The following is a 21,568-nucleotide window of genomic DNA, read 5'->3' on the forward strand; positions in this document are numbered from 1 at the left end:
AAAATTAAAATAGTTAGCATATGTGTTCACATAAAGATGTGTGTCGTTAGGATTGCGAAAAAGCTTTCTTCGATAGAAGTTTGCTTATACGAATGATACTAATCACTGCAAGCCACGGAGCTAAGTGCTTTACTTGGTGTTACCTAAATTCTTCCAACAATCCAAGAGGTACGTAGATAATAACTCATTGTTATCCCCATTTCATATATCGGAAAAGAGAAACAATTCAAAGAGCTAGAAACCCGGCTCTGACTTCAGAGTCTCATCTCTATGACCTCTTCTACTATTCTGTCTCACAAGAGGTACAGGTAGGATGAAAAATAACGTCCACAAGAAGGACAAGGTAAGATACCAGGTTTCGGAAACTTAAAACAGAAAGAGCTACCTTATTTGTAAAACTGGTTTGCTGAGTGGTGCAGATTAGTCATGTTTTGCATTGGGGGCTGTTGCTTTTTATCCTGCTTAATCCTGACCCATTAGACTTTATGAACAACTTAATTGCAAAATGGTGACCGCAGGGAACACCTTTGGAAGTGTTGAAAGTCTAATTAATTTACATTCACCCTCCTGGGGTAGAACTCAGCAAGCAGAAGTCAAGCCCCACGGGCAGACAGCAGACATGTGGCCTTGTAGTGGGCATCTCTGGCTGGAACAATTAGATCATCCAGTGTTTGCGAGCTTAGGAAAGTTACCTGCTTTAAAAATCCTTTCCAACCAAGGGTGCAGTCTAGGATATAGCTCTCCTCACCGATGTTTCTTGAACTTCTAGGCAGCAACCAGGTAATGCATTATTTTTTTAACCTTAACAAGTTCTAACCAGCCTTGAAAACCATAGGGTGGACAGGGCCAAAAAGCGGGTTGCAACTTGGACACCTTATTAGTACCTAAGAGCTAGGCCCTCTGGGGCTCATCAGAGCCTGGAAACCCTCAACTCCCACCGGGTGCCAGGGCTGCGCAAACAGAAGGAAAAGAAGCCCTTCTTGGGGCTGGAGAAAGACTCTCAAGAAGCCGCTGGCGTTCTCTCTGACATCATTAGGTCTGTGGTGCCCACAGTTGCCAGGCTGACAGCTCCCTGTGAACTCATTCTCCTCCAGGGTGGTGCGGTCTGAAAGACGAACCTTTGCCTTTCTGCTTTGTCGGCACGACTAGCCAGCTGTGGACCCACAGCTCTGGATTCCGCAGGCGTGGGGCCCACCGAGGCAGCCCCCTGGGCTCATGAGCTGGCAGAAGAACAAAGGACTGAAGAACAAAGGCATGGAATGTTGAAGGCACATTTTTAGAAGCTTTTTAAAGGCCTTTAATATCCTAAGTTGGAAAAGCTGAGTGAGAGAGAGAGAAAGAGAGAGAGAGAGAGAGGTTTTTTGGGGGAGGAATGAGGGCAAGGGTTAGTTTCCATATTTCCTGACAGAAACATGAGACTCTGTACAATTGCTTTCAGAATCTACATTAGGTAGAATGGGATTCATCTATTTGCAAAATGACAAAAAGTTTTCCTTGGGACATATTAACAGGGATTTTGCCTGAGAGGTAGAGAATAACAGTAAATTAAGCTGGGTTGTTTCTTTAGATGTGACAATAATACATGCATGCATGTTCTCCCTCTCTCTCTGTCTCTCTCCCTCACTCTCTCTCTCTCTCTCTCCCCATTTCCCCCTTCTCCCCAGACAGTAATAAAGCATTTTATACTCTGGCCTCAATTCTACAGTGAGTTTCTAGGTCAGCAATTATACCCAGCTCCAAGTCTCCGTCTGGATGCCAGCTAAACAAGTTGGAATCTGGGGAGGCCTATTCCCTGTAAAATTATGTTACCCTGGAGAGAGGAGCAGGAGGGAAAACGTTCTGGATTTTGTGAAGGGGTCCTTTTCATATGGTACACACTGCATATTTATAGTCATTTTTCTTTTTCCAAAAAAAAAAAAAAGCAAGCCTCAAACTTTTCATTTGCTTTGAAAATCAAACCTCTGTCTCTGCTTGGCTCAGGGTAGATGCTGCCTCAGCAGTTTTTTAGCAAAATTCAGCACAAGCCCCACCCCACCCCTCTGCAAACGAATGTTGTTCACACGCTAGACTCCCGATCTGCTCCTTAGCTACCTACTTAGGTGTCCAGTTAAGGGGACCATCAGTGCGTAGTCCCTGGCTCTGGATCATATCTCCTGCTGCTTCTGCTTGCGTGGGGGTTGGTGTCAGAGACTCGGGCATCAGAGTTTCTATACTGATGGGCCTTTAGAGGTGCAATATGGAGGACATAAGGAGGAGATAGGGGCTTATTTTGAGACTAAATTTATTTTATTTATTTTGTTTTAAAAATCTTTTTAATGTTTATTAATTTTGTGAGACAGCGCCCACAAGCAGGGGAGAGGCAGAAAGAGGGGGATAGCATTTCAAAAGCAGGCTTTGTGCTGACAGCAGAGAGCCTGATGCGGGGCTCGAACCCATGAACCATGAGATCATGACCTGAACTGAAGTCAGACACCTAGTCGACTGAGCCACGCAGGCGCCTGAGACTAAATTTATTTTAATTAGATTATTGATGCTTCTTTGCGGTGCTTGGTGGTGGTGGAGAAAAGGAAGCAGAGTCCCCCAAAGCCACCCCTTTGATGCCATCCCTGGTTCCTTGTCAAGTCTCTCTATGCTGATGCTCTTATTGGCATTTCCATTTCTTTCCTTAAAACAAGGTCTGGGGGGAACTAAAGACAGACAGGATGCCACGGAACAGCATACACACAGTTCAATGACTCAGAGGCTTGTTGCTGGGTTTGGAGTACATTCCACTCTAAGAGGCTCTTAACAAGGTATGCTCTTAAAAAAAAAAAAAAGAAAACCCCCCACAACAACAACAACAACAACAAAACTGAAAGTTCACATTCTTCTTTTTCTCTTTGGCATATATTCGTAAGACAGTTTTTGTAAACTAGACCTCACAGAGAGAAGTGCCTGCTTTACGGGACCATTCAACTTTCAGGAACTACAAATACACTCGTCTGTGGTTTGCTGGGGGCTTCCCCTCTGTGTTTAACACTGGGGGGATCACGTTTTTGAAGGTGAATGTAAGAAGGTGGCTGACCAGACGCAGCCGCCCACCACTCATGGGGGTTGAAGACTTCCAGGTGTGTGGGGCCTGCATGCTCCTATCGTTGTATGCCTCCTAGGTCTAAGAAGTCCTGCTCGGTGAAGGTAATGAGGCAATTTAAGGTCTCCAGAGGAAGAACAACAGGCTGCCATTGCAATTTCCACACAGATGAACGTGCAGGAGAGTGCTCTGAAATAAAGGACAGACCTGAACTCTGTGAGAAGAGAGAACAGGCTCATGAGCAGAAGAAGCAGTAGGTCATCTGGACTTATGTCCTTGAGAAATGGGCAGATTTCTGTGGGGCTACTTCACGGGACCTGTTATCATGTGGGATTAGGCCTGATTTATTATTTGATATTGAAATTTTTTAATGTTTGTACTCATTTTTGAGAAAGAGCAAGCAGGGTAGGCCCAGAGAGAGGGAGACAGAAGATCCGGAGCAGGCTCTGCGCTGAAAGCAGAGAGCCCAATGTAGGGCTCAAACCCACGAACTGTGAGATCATGACCTGAGCTGAAGGTGGACTCTTAACCAACTGAGTCACCCAGGCGCCCCTGAAATCGAAATTTTTAACTGAGGTAATTGTAGATTGACAAGTGGTAAGAAATGATTTAGAGAGCTTTCTTTTACACTCTGTCCAATTCCCCCCAAAGGTAACATTTTGCAAAACTACAGTACAATATCACAACCTGGATATTGACATTGATACAATTCACTGATCTCACTCAAATTTCCCAAGTTTAACTTAAACTCATTTTTGTGTGTCTTCAGTGCTATACAATTTTATCACCTACAGCAATCTGTGTATCCATCACCACAGACAAGATACAGAACATTGTCATGATCATAAGGATTCTGTGTTGTTCCCCTCATAACCATATCCATCTCTTGCTTCTCCACCCCCAGGTCCTTGGCAACCACCAATTTGTCCTCCATTTATTATTATTATTTCTAAAGTTTATTTATTTATTTTGAGGGAGAGAGCGAGCATGGGGGAGGGACAGAAAGAGAAGGAGACAGATAATCTCTGTCAGCACAGAGCTTGATGCAGGGCTTGATCCCATGAACTGTGAGATCATGACCCGAGCTGAAATCAAGAGTTGGACACTTAGCCGACTGAACCACTCAGGCTCTCCTGTCCTCTACTTAAAAAGTTGTGTCATTTCAAAGTATTTTATGGATGGAATCATAAAATATGGAACTTTTTGAGATAGGAGGCTTTTTTTTTTTTTTTTTTTTTTTTTTACTCAGCATCTAGAGATTCATTCAAGCTATTCTATCAATAGTTTGTTCCTCTTTGTTGCTGAGTAAAATTCCATGGTACAGATACACCAGAGTTTGTTTAACCATTCACTCAATGAAAACTATCAGGGCTGATTCTAATTTTTGGCTATTATAAAGAAAGCTGCTATGAACATCTATGTACACATTTTTATGTGGATACAAATATTCATTTGTGTGGGATAAATATCCAAGAGTACAACTGATGGTTTGAATGTTAATTGTATGTTTAATTTTATAAAAACTGCCACACTATTTTTCATTTCCACCACCAATGTATCAGTGATCGAGCCTCTCAAAATTTTCATCAGCATTTGGTGGTGGTGCTGTTTTTTTTTTTTTTAATTTTAATCAATCTGGTAGTTGTATAGGTACATTTCATTGAGGTGTTATTTTCATTTCCATAATGATTAATGGTGATGATCATTCCTTCATGTGTTTATTTGCCATCTATATATTCTATTCAGTGAGATGTATAATCGTGACTTTTGAACACTTTTTAAAAATGATTATTTATTTTTAGAGAGAGGAGAGAAAGAGCGTGAGTGGGGGAGGGCAGAGAGAGAGGGAGACACAGAATCCAAAGTAGGCTCCAGGCTCTGAGCTGTCAGCACAGAGGCTGATGTGTGGCTCGAACTCATGAACTGTGTGTGAGATGATAACCTGAGCCAGGGTGGGACACTTAACTGACTGAGCCACCCATGTTCCCCTCTTTTATCCATTTTCTAATTGCATTCCTTCCTTCCTCCTTTTCTTTCTTTCTTTCTTTCTTTCTTTCTTTCTTTCTTTCTTTCTTTCTTCTTTCTTGTCTTTCTGTCTTTCTTTCCTTTTTCTTACTGTTGAGTTTTGAGAATTCTTTATATATACTAGGTACTAGTCCTTTGTTGGATATGTAGTTTGCAAATACTCTTTCCCAGTTTGTAGACTGGCTTTTCACCCTCTTCATAAAGTGTTTCACAGAACAAAATGTTTAATTTTGATGAGATCCAACTTATTAGCTTTTCCTTTTAAGGACTGCAGTTTTGGTGTCAAGTCTCAGAATTTTTTGCCTAGCCCTAGGTCCTGAAGATTTTCTCCTATTTTTTTTAAGTTTAATATTTTTATGGTTTAAAAGTAAGTCTATGATCCATTTTGACTTTGTGTTTGTTTGTTTCATCTATGATCCACTTTGAGTTAATTCTTGTATAAATTGTGAAGTTTAGTTGTGAGGTTCATTTCTTTTTCTTTTCTTTTTTTTTTCTGCATGTGGTGACCTAGTTATTCTGGCACCATTGGGTGAAAATCTAGTCTCTTTCCACTGAATTACCTTTGCACCTTTGTGAAACGCTATCTGAGCATATTTAAGTGGCTCTATTTCTAGATTCTCTACTTTGTTCCACTGATCTGTGTCTGTGCCTCCACCAAAACCAAAACCACACTGCTGCCTTGATTACTGTAGCTACATACTGAGTGAGCCTCAGTATCATGTAGTGTTTCCTCCCACTTGATTTTTCTTTGTTAAGATTGTTTGAACTATTTTAGGGCCTTGCCTTTCCACGTAACTTTTAGAATGAAAGTTATTCTATGTCTACAAAAAATCTTGCTTGGATTTTTTTAAAAATAACTCCATAGAGAGATAATTCATATACCATACAATTCACTCCTTTAAAGAGTGCAATTCAATGTTTTCTTCATGTATTCACAGGATCATACAATTGTGCAGAAAAGAGATAACATAGCAGTATTGAGACTGCTCTCCTTAGAAAGTCGTGCTTGCAAGATTGGCCCTTGTCTGGAGGCTGGGAACTTGGTTCCCAGGGTGTTCCCAGTCAACAGTTAACTGATAAGAGTGGTTCCCTGTGCCTAGACTCTTTGTGCAAACAATACAGTTTAGTTTTGGGGATCTGTCATTTTGGCACATGCTAGGAAGAATGTGCTTATGACCATCCCCCGATAAAAACTTTTGAGTGTAGAGTCTCATAACGGGCCTACCTGAACAGAAGCATCACACATGTGTTGCTGTATTTTTGTTGCACAGAGAAGTGCGCTCTGTGTGACCCCTCATGGGAGGGCAATAGCGTATGGAAGCCTCCAGATCTCTGCCTCTTTTCACCTTATGACTCAACTATCCTTACTAGGTCTCTGTAGTAAATTTTAGCTATGGGTACGAGTGTATTATTTCAGTTTGCCTGGTTTATCTGGTACCACTGGGACTCCCTGCTGGTACTGCCTTGGGGGACTGGAGGACTTTTCCCAGACTAGGTGGGGAATCTGTCTCTGTGGAGTAGGGGCTCCCTCTATTGGTGCTCTCCAGCTGCCTCTGGGTGGAGTGGGGACAGAGGTTTCCTGGACAAGGCCACTTGCTATAGCTGGGTCTCTCTTGACAGATTAGCTCACACTCCTTAGTGTATCTTATGGTGGAAAAGGGTGTCTCAGACCCAGCGAGTAAGGAGAGTGCTTTCCCTAGCTGTTTATTTTCGGTGGGACTCTCTCTTGCTGCCCCTTGCTTGATTATTAGAGGGATGAGAGGAGAAATGGGTCTACCTGGATGCCGTGTCTTGCTAGGTAGGGGGCTGGGACACAGTGGGCCTGGGTGGGTGGGGGAAGATGCAGGATGCCCTACCGCTGTGCTGGTTGTGCAGTCCTGGGGTCCTCAACCAGCTCGCTTTCCTCTTGCCACCTTTCAGAGTTTTTATTCATTTGCTTCTTGCATTATTTCCAGGGTTCATAGTTGTGCTTAGCAGGGAGGAGCAGAACAAAATGGATCTATGCCATCTTTTGGTCCCCATCAAAAGTCCCTACCATCATATTTCGACTCATCATATTTTAATTTGTTAGGCACCATCATATAATCAAGCATTCCAATCACCAGTAAATTAATTTATAATATATACATGGTCCGCTTTCAGAAGGTTTCTGAGGCAGCTAGAATGATGTAGAGTATACACAAGAGAGTGTAGATTCACTTTTCCTTGCTGCTCCCCTCTAATGCGAATACATACACCAGAAATTTGTCAGTGAAAGCTGGAAAGAAGGTGGACTGCCCAGAGTGGCAGTGTGACAGTGTGGTGAGTGCCCTAGGTTTTCTTTTTATGTTTCATGTATATCTGGACTGGATACTGGAGAGACCTGTAATCCAGAACTGTCAGCAGGCATAGATATAAATACCAAGAACAATCTGCACTCTCTGAACAAAGGACTAGAAGAGGGAAGCCTAATAGAGGCCTATAGGGGGCTGCAGCCCTTGCTCTTGGAGCACTTGGCTGACTGTTTTTTTCATATTTCTGTTCAAAAGGCATCTTCTCAAGGAGGCTTCCCATGACTCCATTCATTGTCTTCAAATAAATCTTGCTATTGTTCCTTTTTTATTGTCTTACATCTTTCCCACTAAAACTGACAAGAGGGAGACCTTGTTTGTCTTGCTTACTGCTTCATCACCGTAACTAGAACAGGGCCCGACTTACTGTAGGAACTCAAATATTTGTTGAATGAACAAATAAATGAACGGATAAGTTCTATAGTTTTCATTACTCGAAAACTGGAGAAATGAAGGTTTTATTTTGAGACCCAATTTTGTTGCACAGGTCCTTATAGAAAAGATACAATGAAATAGAAGACATTTTCATCTGTATATTTCATAATTATTAACAGCAATATATCATTAATTATATTTCTACATTCTAAAATATATATTTAGTATTTCTTTTTTTTTTAAATTTTTTTTAATGTTTTATTTATTTCTAGGAGAGAGAGAGAGAGACAGCGTGAGCAGAGGAGGGTCAGAGAGAGAGGGAGTCACAGACTGAAACAGGCTCCAGGCTCTGAGCTGGCAGTCAGCACAGAGCCCGATGCAGGGCTCGAACCCACGAACCGTGAGATCATGACCTAAGTGAAAGTCGGATGCTTAACCGACTAAGCCACCCAGGCGCCCCTATATTTAGTATTTCTAAAAATGTGGAGTTGGTAAGGAGATTACTTTAGATTTTAGTGCTTAAAAATATCTCTTAATTGGCCAAGACTTTACAGAGTTTATCAATTATTAAATATTAATAAATATGCATTGAACACGAAAAGCACCTGCTGCTGGGCCTATTCATGGATAAATCAATGTTACCCTTGTTTTTACCTGTATCCCCCGACAGTCTTCCTTTTCCTTGTTGAGGATGAAGCCTCCTTCTTTCCCCATAAAGACCAGTTCCAAACCTTCTGTCTGTGACATTGACCCAGAGACCTCAGGACACTAAGGACCTCTAACTGCGGCTAAGTGCCAGCCATGTCATGCTGTGGGGCTCTCCAAACTGCCTGCTGGGTGCTCTGGGGCAAACAAAGAGTCACGGGCTCTAAGTCCAGTGTTTCAGGAGCATAGGGGTCAGCAAGCGGGAGAATACATTAGCACAAGCAAAGCTCTAACCCTAACTGAAATAAATCTCCTATCTATTCCCTTCCCTAACTTCTCTATTTTTTTGTTGATGTAATTTTTCCAACTTTGTGACTAATTGATGAATAAGACATTTAAGAGGAAGAGCTGGTTGGAAGAAAAATGTGATGACTTTATTTGAGGTTAAGTTTGAGGTTTTGATGGGACAGGCTGGGCTGAGTCATCTGCGCTTCCTTCTGTTGACACTGACTCAACCAACTGAAGACCCTGCCTTGGAGAGATCTTTCTGATCCGCCTCCTGTTTGGTCCAGGAGCTCATCTGAATGAGCACTGCAGCTTCAGAACCATCTTGAGGCTGACTCTTTCTTTCCTGATCTAGTTGGGGATGGCTTTGGGGGTCACACTTTGTGCAGATTCTATCTATTGGTATCATAGATTGAAACAAGGAAGTCAAGAGGCAGCAATGATTTGGAGGGAGATTAAAAGTTTAGATTTCTACATACTAAGTATGATGTGCCAGTGGGTCACCTACATGGAGATGTCCAGTAGACAGCCCAAGAGGAATGGCTGGGAGGTGGGAGAGAAAAAGCCATCAAAAATGACTTAGGGGAGGAGTCATTCATAAGGGCGTGGTGATAGGTGAAGGATAAAGAAGGATAAAATATCTTGGGGCCAAAGGTTGGAAAAGCACCATTTGGTTGGGTCTCAGGAAAATGTCTGCATATAAGGGGAGGAGAGAGATTGGAGACCCAGAGGGGTTGCTCTGGGGAAGAAATTGGATGAAAACAGTCTTGAGAGCTAAAGAAAGTTTTGAGAAAGAAGTGGCCAATTCCATCAAATTTTACGGAGCAATTGAGAAGAACAAAGATGCACTCAATGAAAAATGGCTCTGGCAATTGAGATGATAATTATAATGAAAAGTATCCAAGAAAATGAACTGGAAATGCCTTTCTCTGGCCAATGATGTCAGAGACCAATTTGCCGCCCATATCAAAGCCATGTTGACATGATGTGTGTGTTTCCATCCTTAAGAAGGATTAATAGCAGAACAACCAAAAAAAGCTGGATACTGACCCATTACCAAAATACCTAAATGACAGATACTAACCTGTGATACCTTTTTTCTCCCAGAAGGTAGCAATACTGGGCATAGAAGAAAGAACTTCTCTTGATACAGATTCCATCATAATGATACCTGAAAAATAAAGGTTGTCTTAAAGATTATGTCAAGCCGCCAGCATGCTTTACAGAAGCTACAGAATAGACTCGCTGATGAAGACTGAAGTTCTTCTCAGAGTTTTATCATTGATTCCATCTATTAGTTCTGTTACGTAGACAGTTTCCTACTACTTCATACACATCAGTTTTGAAACAGGCTTGCAAATGTTCTACTCTTGTTTCCCAATTTAGGACATTCTGGTCTTAGAGAGATGTGACAGGGAGAGCCTCCTGCTATCACTGCCATGAACCATTTTATTTTTATTTATTTTTTATTTTTTTTATTTTTATTTATTTCTAGGAGAGAGAGAGAGACAGCGTGAGCAGGGGAGGGTCAGAGAGAGAGGGAGTCACAGACTGAAACAGGCTCCAGGCTCTGAGCTGGCAGTCAGCACAGAGCCCAATGCGGGGCTCGAACCCACGAACCGTGAGATCATGACCTAAGCGAAAGTCGGACGCTTAACCGACTAAGCCACCCAGGCGCCCCTGCCATGAACCATTTTAATGTGAAGGGGAGTGATACTAATGTTCCCTGTACTGAGAACTGAACTCAAGTTCTCAGAAACCCAAGAGGGAAGTCGGTTCCTTCTCTCTAGCCCAGGCACTTTGCTGAGCTGGGAAACGTAGCTGCATGTCTAGGCTCACAGCAGCAGGACAAAACATTTTCAAATTAACTATTACCCAGTGTTTAGTTTGGCAAACACTTTGGCTATCTTCATTCCCTCATGAGTAGCAGGCCCTTTTCCTAATTTGGCTCCCGTCCCTTCTCACTGATTTCCTGATCTCACTGATTTCTCCTATTTTTCTTCATTTAGAAGAAACAACAAATAACAATAGTAATTGAGTGACAATTATAACCTGATGCACCTGATAACACTGGAATTTCCTTTTGCGTTAAAAATACATAGAATCTAGGTACCTGGTCTCCTGAAAATAATTCAGATATACTAATTAGATGAATACTTAGAAATTTTAGTTCAAAGAGTAATTAAAACAGTTCTATTGCTCTCTGTGTAATTATTTAAATATTTCAACAGTTAGACATTTATGTCTACACACTTAAATTGTTGAAACAAGAAAACATATTGTGACTTTCATATTTTTAACAAAATCACTAAGAAAATAGAAACTAATACTTCATTCTAGTATCACCTAAATTATTCCAGGCACTAGGATTTCATTTGAATTATGAGAATTCTTTGGTAATAGTTGAAAGTTATAGTTCATTTAGTTTTGCACTTTTTGTCACCCATTTTGTGATTTTTCAAAACGTCTGTCTTTTTTTTTTTTACTTTTTTTTTTTATTATTGAGAGACAGAGCTTGAGTGGGGGAGAGGCAGAGAGGGAGACACAGAATGAGCTGTTAGCACAGAGCCTGATGCAGGGCTCGAACTCACAATCTGCGCCATCATGACCTGAGCCAAAGTCGGACGCGACTGAGCCATCCAGGTGCCCCTGTCTTTTAACATGTCAAATAATACAAGAATGATAAACCTACCTGGCACTTCCTCTCGTGCCTAGCCTCCGGGTACCCAGATCAGGAAAAACCAAACGCACAAGCTGAAAGAATAAGTCAGATTGAAAGCTATGATTTGAAATTTTAGAAATAAAACAGTTTCTTCTCTTACAATGTTTACATTGTATTTCCTCTTTTTTATTGTAAATAAAATATATGCAAATGAAATTTGGAAAAATCAAACAAGTATCAAGACAAAAATATACCATTCAGAGGAAACCACCATTTAAACGCCCGTGTCGTTCCTTCTCATCTTTTTTTTCAAAGCCTCGATATGTGTATATGCTCTGTGGGTATACATGTGAAACAGCACATGTGCGGTTTTACTTTCTACTTTCTCCTCTCCACATTGTACCATAAACATTCCCCTTGTCATGAAGAATTCTCTAAAAACGGGATTAGCAGTAGCTGCATAATAGTCCATCATGTGAATTGCCATGATTTTACTATTTTCCTCTTTTTCCAGTGTGATAGTCATTTTCACTTTTAATTATTCATTTGTTTACCAATTTTTTTTCACTTTAAGGTTTTGGTAGCAAACGCTATTAAAATATTGAATAACATAGCTACTTCTGACTCAGCTTCTCATCTCCTGATTATGTTTGTGTTGTGTTTTGTTAGCACTGATCTATATTTATAATCAATTACATTAAAAATAGGCGTCTGTTCCATTTTCCTTATTAGAAGAGGTCCATGACATGTACAGTATCCAAATGCATGTCTGTCGAAAGTGGAAATCCTGGAGCATGGTGGAATTAGAAAAATACAGAGCATGGAAGGCACAGTGCTTTGAGCAGTCAAGTAATGATTTCTGCTACTTTTCTACAATTCCTTCCATAATCATTTAGCCTCTTTTTTCTGCTTAGTTTCTTGTGACATCCCTCTTTCTTTTTTTCTTAACTTTCAAATAGTAGGATTTGACAGTGTCTAAGGTTTCTCTGGTCTGGTTCCAGCCTTATCAGTTCCTACTGGAAGCCACCCAAACGTGGGGGGTGGAGGAGAAAAAGTGAAGAAATAGGAAAGGCAAGTCTTACACAACTGAACATCAAGGTTGTGAGGCCAAACTGAGAGGTTCCTTCAGGGAAGGGGGATCAAAATGTGCAGATGAAGAATAAATGATAGGAGATAAAAGAAAACATCAGCAAAGTCTAAAAATGCAGAATTAGGGGTCAGAAATTCCTATTTTCAACTACAGATTCTGAAAATCCCATCACCTCTTAACTCACTTAAAACCTTCCCTATATATTAAGTTGTAAAACAGTGAGTACCTAAAAGAATTATCATGTACTATGCAGCAGGCCTGAGCCCTGGGAAATAATCTAGTGTTTTAGAGGGAGAAGCAGAAATAAATTGCCTAGTTGTTGGCAGCATAAAAATATATACATTTTATTTAATTGAGTAATACTAACCCCAGACTATTCTGTGATTCCATTTTATGATCAGGTACATCAGTTAAAATGTAAAAATCAACTGAGATGATTATTTCCAAAAAAAAGTAATAAGTAAAAAAAAATGTTTGTACTTAATATACAGATATCTCACATAAATTAATAAATTACTTAATATACAGATATCTCACATAAATTAATAACAATATCTCAATAGAAAGTGGTCCAGTGATAATATGTATACACAAAAGATACATATGGCCAAAATGCATGTAAAAGTGCTTATCTTCCCTAGTCATCCAGTAAGCACAAGTTGAAACAGCTAAATACAGTTCTTAACCAACAACTTTTCTAGGTTAAAAATATTAGGGATTTGGGATATCAGGAACTACCACGAGGATTGGGAATTGGTTACAATTCTAAAATGTCTCCGAGGGAAGTTACCAGGTACAGATGGAAGCTAGGAAAGACAAAAGTTTATAAACAACCTAAATTTCCAATAATAGAAATGGTTAAATGAATTCTGGAATATCCACAAAGTATTTTGTACCATTATACAACATTTATTTTAAAATATTTTAATGTGAAAATGCTTATGATATTCTGAGAGATAAATAAGCATGTAATTATAAAAGATAATTATTACTTGAGTGCTTCCTATGTGTTAGCAATTCTCAATTCTTTTTACATGTGTTCTCTCATTAATTTCTTAAAAGTGTCTCATAAAGTAGGGACTATCATTAACATTATGAATTGTTTCATTTTACAGTTGATGATGTTGAGGCACAAAAAGATAAAAAAACTTGCCCAGGGTTAGACTTAATTAGGTGGATTCCAGGCTTAGGGCTGTTAAAAAGCATACCATGTTGCAAAATCAACAACACAAGAAACAAGTGTCGGTGAGGATGTGGAGATAAAGGATCCCTCTCTCACTGTTGGGAGGAATGCAAATTAATGCAGCCACTTTGGAAAACAGTATGGAGGTTCCTCAAAAAGTTAACAATAGAGTTCATAGCAGCACTCAATAATAGCCAAAACATGGAAAGAGCCTAAGTGTCCATCAATGGACGAATGGATCAAGAAGATGTGGTTTATCTATACCATGGAATACTACTTGGCAATGAGAAAGAATGAAATCTGGCCATGTGTAGCAACATGGATGGGCCTTGAGGGTGTTATGCTGAGTGAAAAAAGTCAAGCAGAGAAGGACAAATATCATATGTTTGCACGTATAGGAGGATTAGGAGGAACTTAATGGAGGACCGTGGGGGAGAAGAAGGGGGGAAATGGTGGAGGAGAGGGAGAGAGGCAAACCATGAGAAACTCTTGAATGATGAGAACAAACTGAGGACTGATGGGTGTGGGGGCGGAGGGGGGAAATGGACATGGAGGAGGGCACTTGTGGGGATGAGCACTGGGTGTTATATGGAAACCAACTTGACAAAAAGTATTTGTAAAAAAAAAAGTTAACAATAGAAATATCTAATGATCCAGTAATCACACTATCAATAATACTTGTCCCTAAAATACAAAAACATGAATTCAAAGGGATACATGTACTCCTTTGTTTACTACAGCATTATTTACAATAGCCACAATACGGAAGCAGTCCAAGTGTCCATCGATAGAAGGATGGATAAAGAGATGTCTCACACACACACACACACACACACACACAGGAATATTATTCAGCCACAAAAAGAAAGAATGAAATCTTGCCATTTGCAACAACTTGGATAGAGCTAGAGAGTATAATGCTAAGCAAAATAAGTCAGAGAAAGACAAATACCATATGATCTCACTCATATGTGGAATTTAAGAAACAAAACAAAGAAGCAAAGGAAAAAAGAGAGGGAGGGAGAGAGAGATACAAACCAAGAAACAGACTCTTGACTATAGAAAAACAAACTGATGGTTACAAGAGGGGAGGTGGGTAGAGGAATGGAGGAAATAGGGGATGAGAATTAGAGAGTACACTTATCATCACAAAAAAAGAAGAGAAAAACTATACCATACTGCATGCTATCTATCCACCTATCCATCCAGTCTGTGCGCACCCATCCATACATCATTGTTCCAATCCATCAATCCATGTAGGATCCATACAATAGGATGAGGCATGAAGGTAACAGGCAACAGATAGCAAAGTGAATTTTGAGATGCACATTTGAGAGGACTTGCATTCTCAGGCATATAGCTAAAACTGGGTTTTAAAACCCTAAAAAGCTCTCAACTCAAATCACTCATAAGGTAGAGAGAGGAGGGGTAAGGCGATTTCTTGTGGCAAGACCCTGTTACCTGTCTGTGAAGGGTGTGGGGGACAGGCTGTGGCTTAATCACCTCAGGCCTAGCAGAATGGAATTCATGATTCACTTGAGGAGCTCTTTGTGAGGCCCCTGCAGTTAGCATCTGGCTATAGCCTAGGACTCCTGATAGACTAGAGTTGGGCTGGCCAGTGGGCTTGGTGGACAGGAGAGGAGAGTGGCTACCACCCTGGTGTCAGCCGGCACACCCACAGTCTATTCAGGCCAAGAATGGTTGAGTAGTTGCCATGGCCAGAAGTTGTCTGCAAAAGAGCTGACATGTGGGAGAGCCTAGACTCTGCCCAGCAAGAGGCCCCCAGAATGGGTAGCCAGGCTTCTGAAAGAGTCAGAATCATTCACCAAGACAAGGAAGGCATACTGTAACATTCCCATGGTCTGCTCTGAAGAAGCCACCAAAGGGGCTAGGGAGCCAGAGTCTGCCTGGCCCCCAAAGTGTGAAGCTGAGGAGTAGGAACTTTCTAGCCATTTTTACTTTCCCTGCTCCCAGAGGGGTCAAACCATCCCTAGCGAGTTTCAGGGAGTAGGGGCAGGGAGGGAAGGAGAAGCCCCCATGCCTAGCTCTCTGCAGGCAAGAAGCCATCCTGGAGGGATGGGGAAAAGATTCTACTTTAAACCCAGTTCAGTCTGGATGTCATATAGAACTGGACATTCTAAGCATCAAACTGATATTACGTGGTAAGTTAAGAGTGACAACGGGGCTCTGTATCACCCAATGATTTCTAGAGAGGTCATTCTGCCCACTCATGGGCTTTTTTAGGAGGGGAGGAAGAACCACTCAATGAGCAGGTTCAAAGCACCATGGGAGACACAGACAAAGCCACTGTGTGATTAGTGCCTCAGCTCATGCTGCTCACGTGTATGTGCATGTGTGCACAAACATGCAAATAAACTGTGCATGTATGGCTAAGTCTGTGGACAGTGAGGTTATAGTGGTATTTATTTTCCTCTTTTTTATACAGCTTTCTCTAAATTTCATATTATCTATAAAGGGATTATAATACCTTTATGATCAGAAAAACATCAGTAAATGTTATTTTTAAAAAGGAAGTCAGTGTTATGGAAATTCCCTCACCCATGTGAGATAACACTTGCAAGAATGAGCATTACCCATCATGTGCCCAGGGCTGCCAAAAGAGCAAGAAACATTCCGACATCTGCACAGGAACTTGATGTGGAGTCTGGAATCAACTACACTCCCGGGGGAGGAGGGAGGAAATGAGAATTGGGTATTTTGTTGTTTCTCTTGTAAACATGCTTTGGGATCATATCCTTTTCCCCTTCCTCTACCTTGTCCATTAGTCAAATTCAGCAGCAAGTGTCCCTTTCCAACTGAGGCTCCAGTGAGTGGCCCCATCTTCAGGCAAACCCCCAACGAGAACTGAAAGTTAGTACCTCAGGGTCTTGAAGAATGGATTCTAAGGCAAGTATTAAGATGAAAAAGGCTAACTAAATGCCCATCACCACACTAGATGGCAATCTCTTTATTTTTATTTTTTATTTATAATGTTTATTTATTTTTGAAGGAGAGAGAGAGACAGAGTATACGCAGGCAAGGGGGAGAGAGAGAGGGACACACAGCATCTGAAGCAGGCTCCAGGCTCTGAGCTGTCAGCACAAAACCCAATTTGGGGCTCAAATTCATAATCTGTGAGATCATGACCTGAGCTGAAGTTGGATGCTTAACCAACTGAGGCACCCAGGCACCCTTGGTGATCTCTTTTTAACTTTTTCTTTGGAATGCTCTGAAGTGAGACTACCCCAGAGGGGAAACCACTTACAAGAAATGCTGAAAAAGATTTTGAAAAATCAACTTTGATTTCTTAGAAAAGGTGGTAGAGAACTTATAGGGCCCAAACATTTCAGGTTCAAGTCATGCCACTTCCAGCTGATCAAGCCGCTTGGCTGGTAGAGAAGGAAAACGCTGCAGAACCGGGATACACAGAACTGGCTCCCCTTGAGGAAGGGTGCCCGGCTGCCAAGTAATGAAATGGCAAAATGTGGGCTGAATAATAAGCTAGCCAAGGGAATTCCTGGCTGGCTGGAAAACCTTATTCAGAGATACGTAGTGAGCATAGCTTGTACTCAACATGTTACACGTACTCACTTCACTTTCACTTACTGAATAAGTGATAAGAGATACACTTTTCAAATATGTGAGCTTCACCAGGTTGAAAAGACTGGATGGCCTACAAGATTCAAGAAGATACTGGTAAATGCACCTGCAGATCAAGCTCAAATAGGGGTGCCTGGGTGGCTCAGTTGGTTAAGTGTCCGACTTTGGCTTGGGTCATGATCTCATGGATTATGAATTCAAGCCCCGAGTCGGGCTTTGTGCTGACAATTCAGAGCCTGGAGCCTGCTCCGGATTCTGCGTCTCTCTCTCTCTCTCTCTCTGCCCCTCCCCTGCTCGCACTCTCTCTCTGTCTCTGTCTCTCTAAGATAAATAAACATTAAAACATTTTTTTAAAAAAAAGGAAGCTCAAATATAGGAATAAGGGAGCAGCTGCTCCTGGATTCGAATAGTTACCTGCATAACGACAATAATCTGAGAGTGACAATATTTTGTAACTATGTACAGTATTTCACAATTTACAAAGCAGTTTTGGGAGGACTAGCTTAATTTTAATTCATGTGAAAAAAGACTTAAGGGTTATTTTTGTTGCCCACAAACTTAAAATGAAACCAACGAAGTGACATGGAAGGATTAAAGCCAATAGGAATTCTCCTCTCGGCGCCCCCTTGGGGCTATCTACCTTTCAGGAAGAACATCAATAAATTGAAGTCATAATGAAGCAAGTGGGCAGAAAGGTAAAAATTTGGGAGCCAGGAGTATTCAGTGTGGAGAAGGGAAGACATTGTGTCAAATATTTGAGCAGCTGCCACATTAGAAGATTCTCCTATGCATTTTATTATTATCAAAATAATAAATTCCACCAATGAATGTGAATTTCAGGGATGAAGCTTTCTGGATAAAGGAGTGGATCTAAAAACACCAATGTTTCGGAAATAACATTGGAATCCACAGAATTGCTTGTAGGAGGGTAGGAGCTACTTTGGAAAATAGTTTGGCCCCATCCCCAGACATCACAGCCACACACCCCTCAGTCTGCAGGGTTCATTCCTGGACATACACGCCCAAGATACCATCTTCATGTGCACAGCAGGAAACATGCACATGAATGTTCACAATAGCAAAAAAAACCAAAGTAAATAAATAAAAAAATCCAGAAACAACCCAAATGCTCATCAGTAGGACAGTGGATAAGTAACTGTGAAATATTACACAATGGCCAGATGAATCTAGATGAATCTTAAGATAATATTAAGTGGACAGAGTCCCAAAAGATGACAAATAACATGATACCCCTTTTTAAAAAAGTTAAGCCACAAATATTAAAAATATGCATTAAAATATATGTATTCTAACATATATAAAATAGGTTAGACAAAGAAAGCCGAATACCATATGATCTCACTTACACGTGAACATAAAAAAAATAAAACAAAACAACAAAAAGAAACAAACTCACAGATGCAGAAAACGGGTTGGTGGTTGAGAGAGGCAAGGGGCAGAAGAGATGGGCAAAACGGGTGAAGGTGGGGGCGCCTGGGTGGCTCAGTCGGTTGAGAGTCCTGCTTCGGCTCAGGTCATGATCTCACAGTTCGTGGATTCGAGCCCTGCATCGGGCTCTGTGCTGACAGCTAGCTCAGAGCCTGGAGCTTGTTTTGGATTCTGTGTCTCCCTCTCTCTCTGACCTTCCTGTTCATGCTGTCTTTCTCTCTTTCTCAGAAATAAATAAAACATTAAAAAAAAATTTAAAAAATGGGTGAAGGTGGTCAAAAGTTTAGCAAATACATATAAATGCACTAAAACCCTTTTTTAAAAAGCAAGGTGATGAGCAGGTTGATGATTCCCACCAGCGGGAGGCAGGGAGATGAGACACGGGGCCACTGGTGACGTGGGTCATGTGCAGTGGTGATTTCACAGATGTTTACCACATTGTTAAACACGAACTAATCAAATGGAATGAGGCCATGCATGGATTCATGATGACAGTGTGTCATGAACCGCTTCAATTCTGTCCATCTGAGGCCACTGAAAAGAGGAAGAAGGAATGAAAAAAGGAAAGAACAAAGGGAGGGATGGAAGATTTTGAACTGGTATCATTGTGGCCCTGTGAGCAAGCTCCTTGTCACCCACATCATTTCAGCCCAGGCCAGGTGGCTGCCCAAATGCGTATGGTTGTGCAAGGTCCCTAACAGGGAGTCGAGCGGGTTTTCATCAGCCTGTGCTCTGCTTGCCAAGCAAGATCCTGGGGCAGGACTGTGTCTGCCCAGAGGAAAAGCACAGCAATGTGCTGTCCCATCACCCAGCCTTAAGCCCTGTGGCTGTCTCTGTCCAGTGAGGGCATTTTGTTCTCATAAAAAGCTCCACCCAGAGGTGCTTTCAAAGGGATCTTGCATTGGGTGTGGAATTGGACCAGGTGACCTCTAAGATCTCTTTGAACTCAAGGATATTTTTCAAGGAATAACAAGTGGAAAGAGGTCTGACCTACAATTCAAGAGACTGGATTGGACACTGTAAGAGAGCAAACTTTGTCACCCTAACATGTGTCTCTTTAGTATGTGGGTTATTTTAGGCCAATTATTTTAAGAAAGAGAAGGCTCAGGAAGAAACTTTGACCCTTCCCCTAACGGCATAAAAGAATTTAGAGGACCTGCTATCCTCCAAGGGAGGTGTCATCATTGAAAGCTACAGTATATATTAACTAGGTGTGGAAGAGAGGGAAGAATTTAACAAAATCTGTTTGTTAAAATTCCTCTGTCATTTCTATATGGCCCAGCTAACATTTACCCTTTTTCATCTTCCTGTGAATTGCATTCCTTCCCTTTTGAAATCCCACATTCCCACCGCCTTCTCTTTAGCTCTGGATGGCATATAAGCCTCAGTTGTCTGACTGCCAGGTAGGCTGTAGGGAGCCCCTACACATACATAATTAAATTTGATTTTCTCCTGTTGATCTGTCTCTTGTCAATTTAAATCTTAGGCCGACCAAAAGAACCTGAAAGGGTAGAGGAAAATTTATTTTCCCAAACACAGCCAAGCATTGCAACTAGCTGTGGGGTTCTCAGCCTTCATCACTGCTGCTTTGTTTTCTTGACTTCTAACGCTACTTGCCTCGGCCAATGGCCATGACACAAGACAAAGCATTAAAGATGCCAACTGTTTCCTCTCACCCACATGTCCTTCCTGCAGGTCTCTCTTACCACAGACTGTTACAATGTCGGGCACTGGGGCAGGAGGTCAGGTCCAGCATCACGGGAAGCACCGTCTGAGCAGCCAAAATGGGAAATCAGGAAGCCAGTGAAGGAAACTGGCTTCTGGGAAGGGACATGGAACAGGCAAGTAGAGAGGAGCAGAATCCCAGTGGTTTAAGGATAAACCAGAGGGAAAGTAAGGTGATGCCTGGTGACTTAACAATCTAGTTGTGGGCTGTCTGAGATGGGAACCATCAGCTACACATGGGAACTGCACACTTGAAATGTGGCTAGCCCAAACTGAGATGGACTGTATGTGTAATATGCACCTGAGTTTTGAGACTTAGCATGAATAATGAAAAAGTAACTCACCAATTTTATAATATAGATTCCATGTTGAAATAATATTTTAAACATTTTGGCTTAAATTTTAAAATATTAAAAATCAATTTCACTTTTGAAAATCCTTTAAGGAGCACCTGGGTGGCTCAGCCAGTTTAAGCATCCGACTTCGGCTCAGGCCGAAGTTTGTGTGTCAGGCTCTGTGCTGACGGCTCCAAACCTGAAGCCTGGAGCCTGCTTGCGATTCTGTGTCTCCCTCTCTCGCTCTGCTCCTCCACCACTTACGCTCTCTCTCTCTCTCTCTCTCTAGCAAATATAAATAAACATTAAAAAAATTTAAAAAATAAAACAAAATACTTTAAAACTGAGGTTACTAGGATGTTTTAAGTTATATCTATGGCTCCTGTTACATTCTGTTGGGCAGCAGTGGATTAGACTCTATGAAATCCAAACTTTTTACAATAGGATTTAATAAGATATCTCTTTTCCTTTAAAAAATTCTCCTTTTAACTTGTTTTGAGTTGGTGTCTGTCTATTCTTAAAAACCAGATGGAAAAGTGCCTTGGAAATAAACACAACTCTATGGTTGGAAGTTATTATTGTTAATTTAATAACAGTTAAGTTCCATGATTCCGTTAACTTTTTCCATCAACAAATCCTATTGGCTCTGTTTTCCAAATATACTCAGAATTTGACCCCTCCTCACTGCTACATCCCTGTCCACTCTCTGCACACCTGGGCTCTTCTCACCTCCCTGGTTTGACCTTGAGGTCCTGAGAACCATCCTGGTCCTCTCTCCCTATTCTCCTCCCTCC

At 41.3% G+C, this 21,568-nt stretch overlaps 1 protein-coding gene across 1 annotated transcript in view; it reads right to left on the bottom strand.

The window, feature by feature from the left end:
• RFX8 (regulatory factor X8) overlaps window positions 1-21,568 on the bottom strand; it is a 59,051-nt gene that overhangs the window by 28,392 nt on the left and 9,091 nt on the right. The window contains exons 3-4 of the mRNA XM_039253107.1: window positions 11,423-11,484; window positions 9,815-9,901 (exon numbers count right to left, since the gene is read on the bottom strand). Of these exons, the coding sequence (XP_039109038.1) occupies window positions 9,815-9,901; window positions 11,423-11,484 (149 nt within the window). The remainder of the gene's footprint in view (window positions 1-9,814; window positions 9,902-11,422; window positions 11,485-21,568) is intronic.

The sequence above is a fragment of the Hyaena hyaena genome, unplaced genomic scaffold (assembly GCF_003009895.1).
Source record: "Hyaena hyaena isolate Hyena2069 unplaced genomic scaffold, ASM300989v1 scaffold_438, whole genome shotgun sequence".
NCBI classification, from domain to species: domain Eukaryota; kingdom Metazoa; phylum Chordata; class Mammalia; order Carnivora; family Hyaenidae; genus Hyaena; species Hyaena hyaena.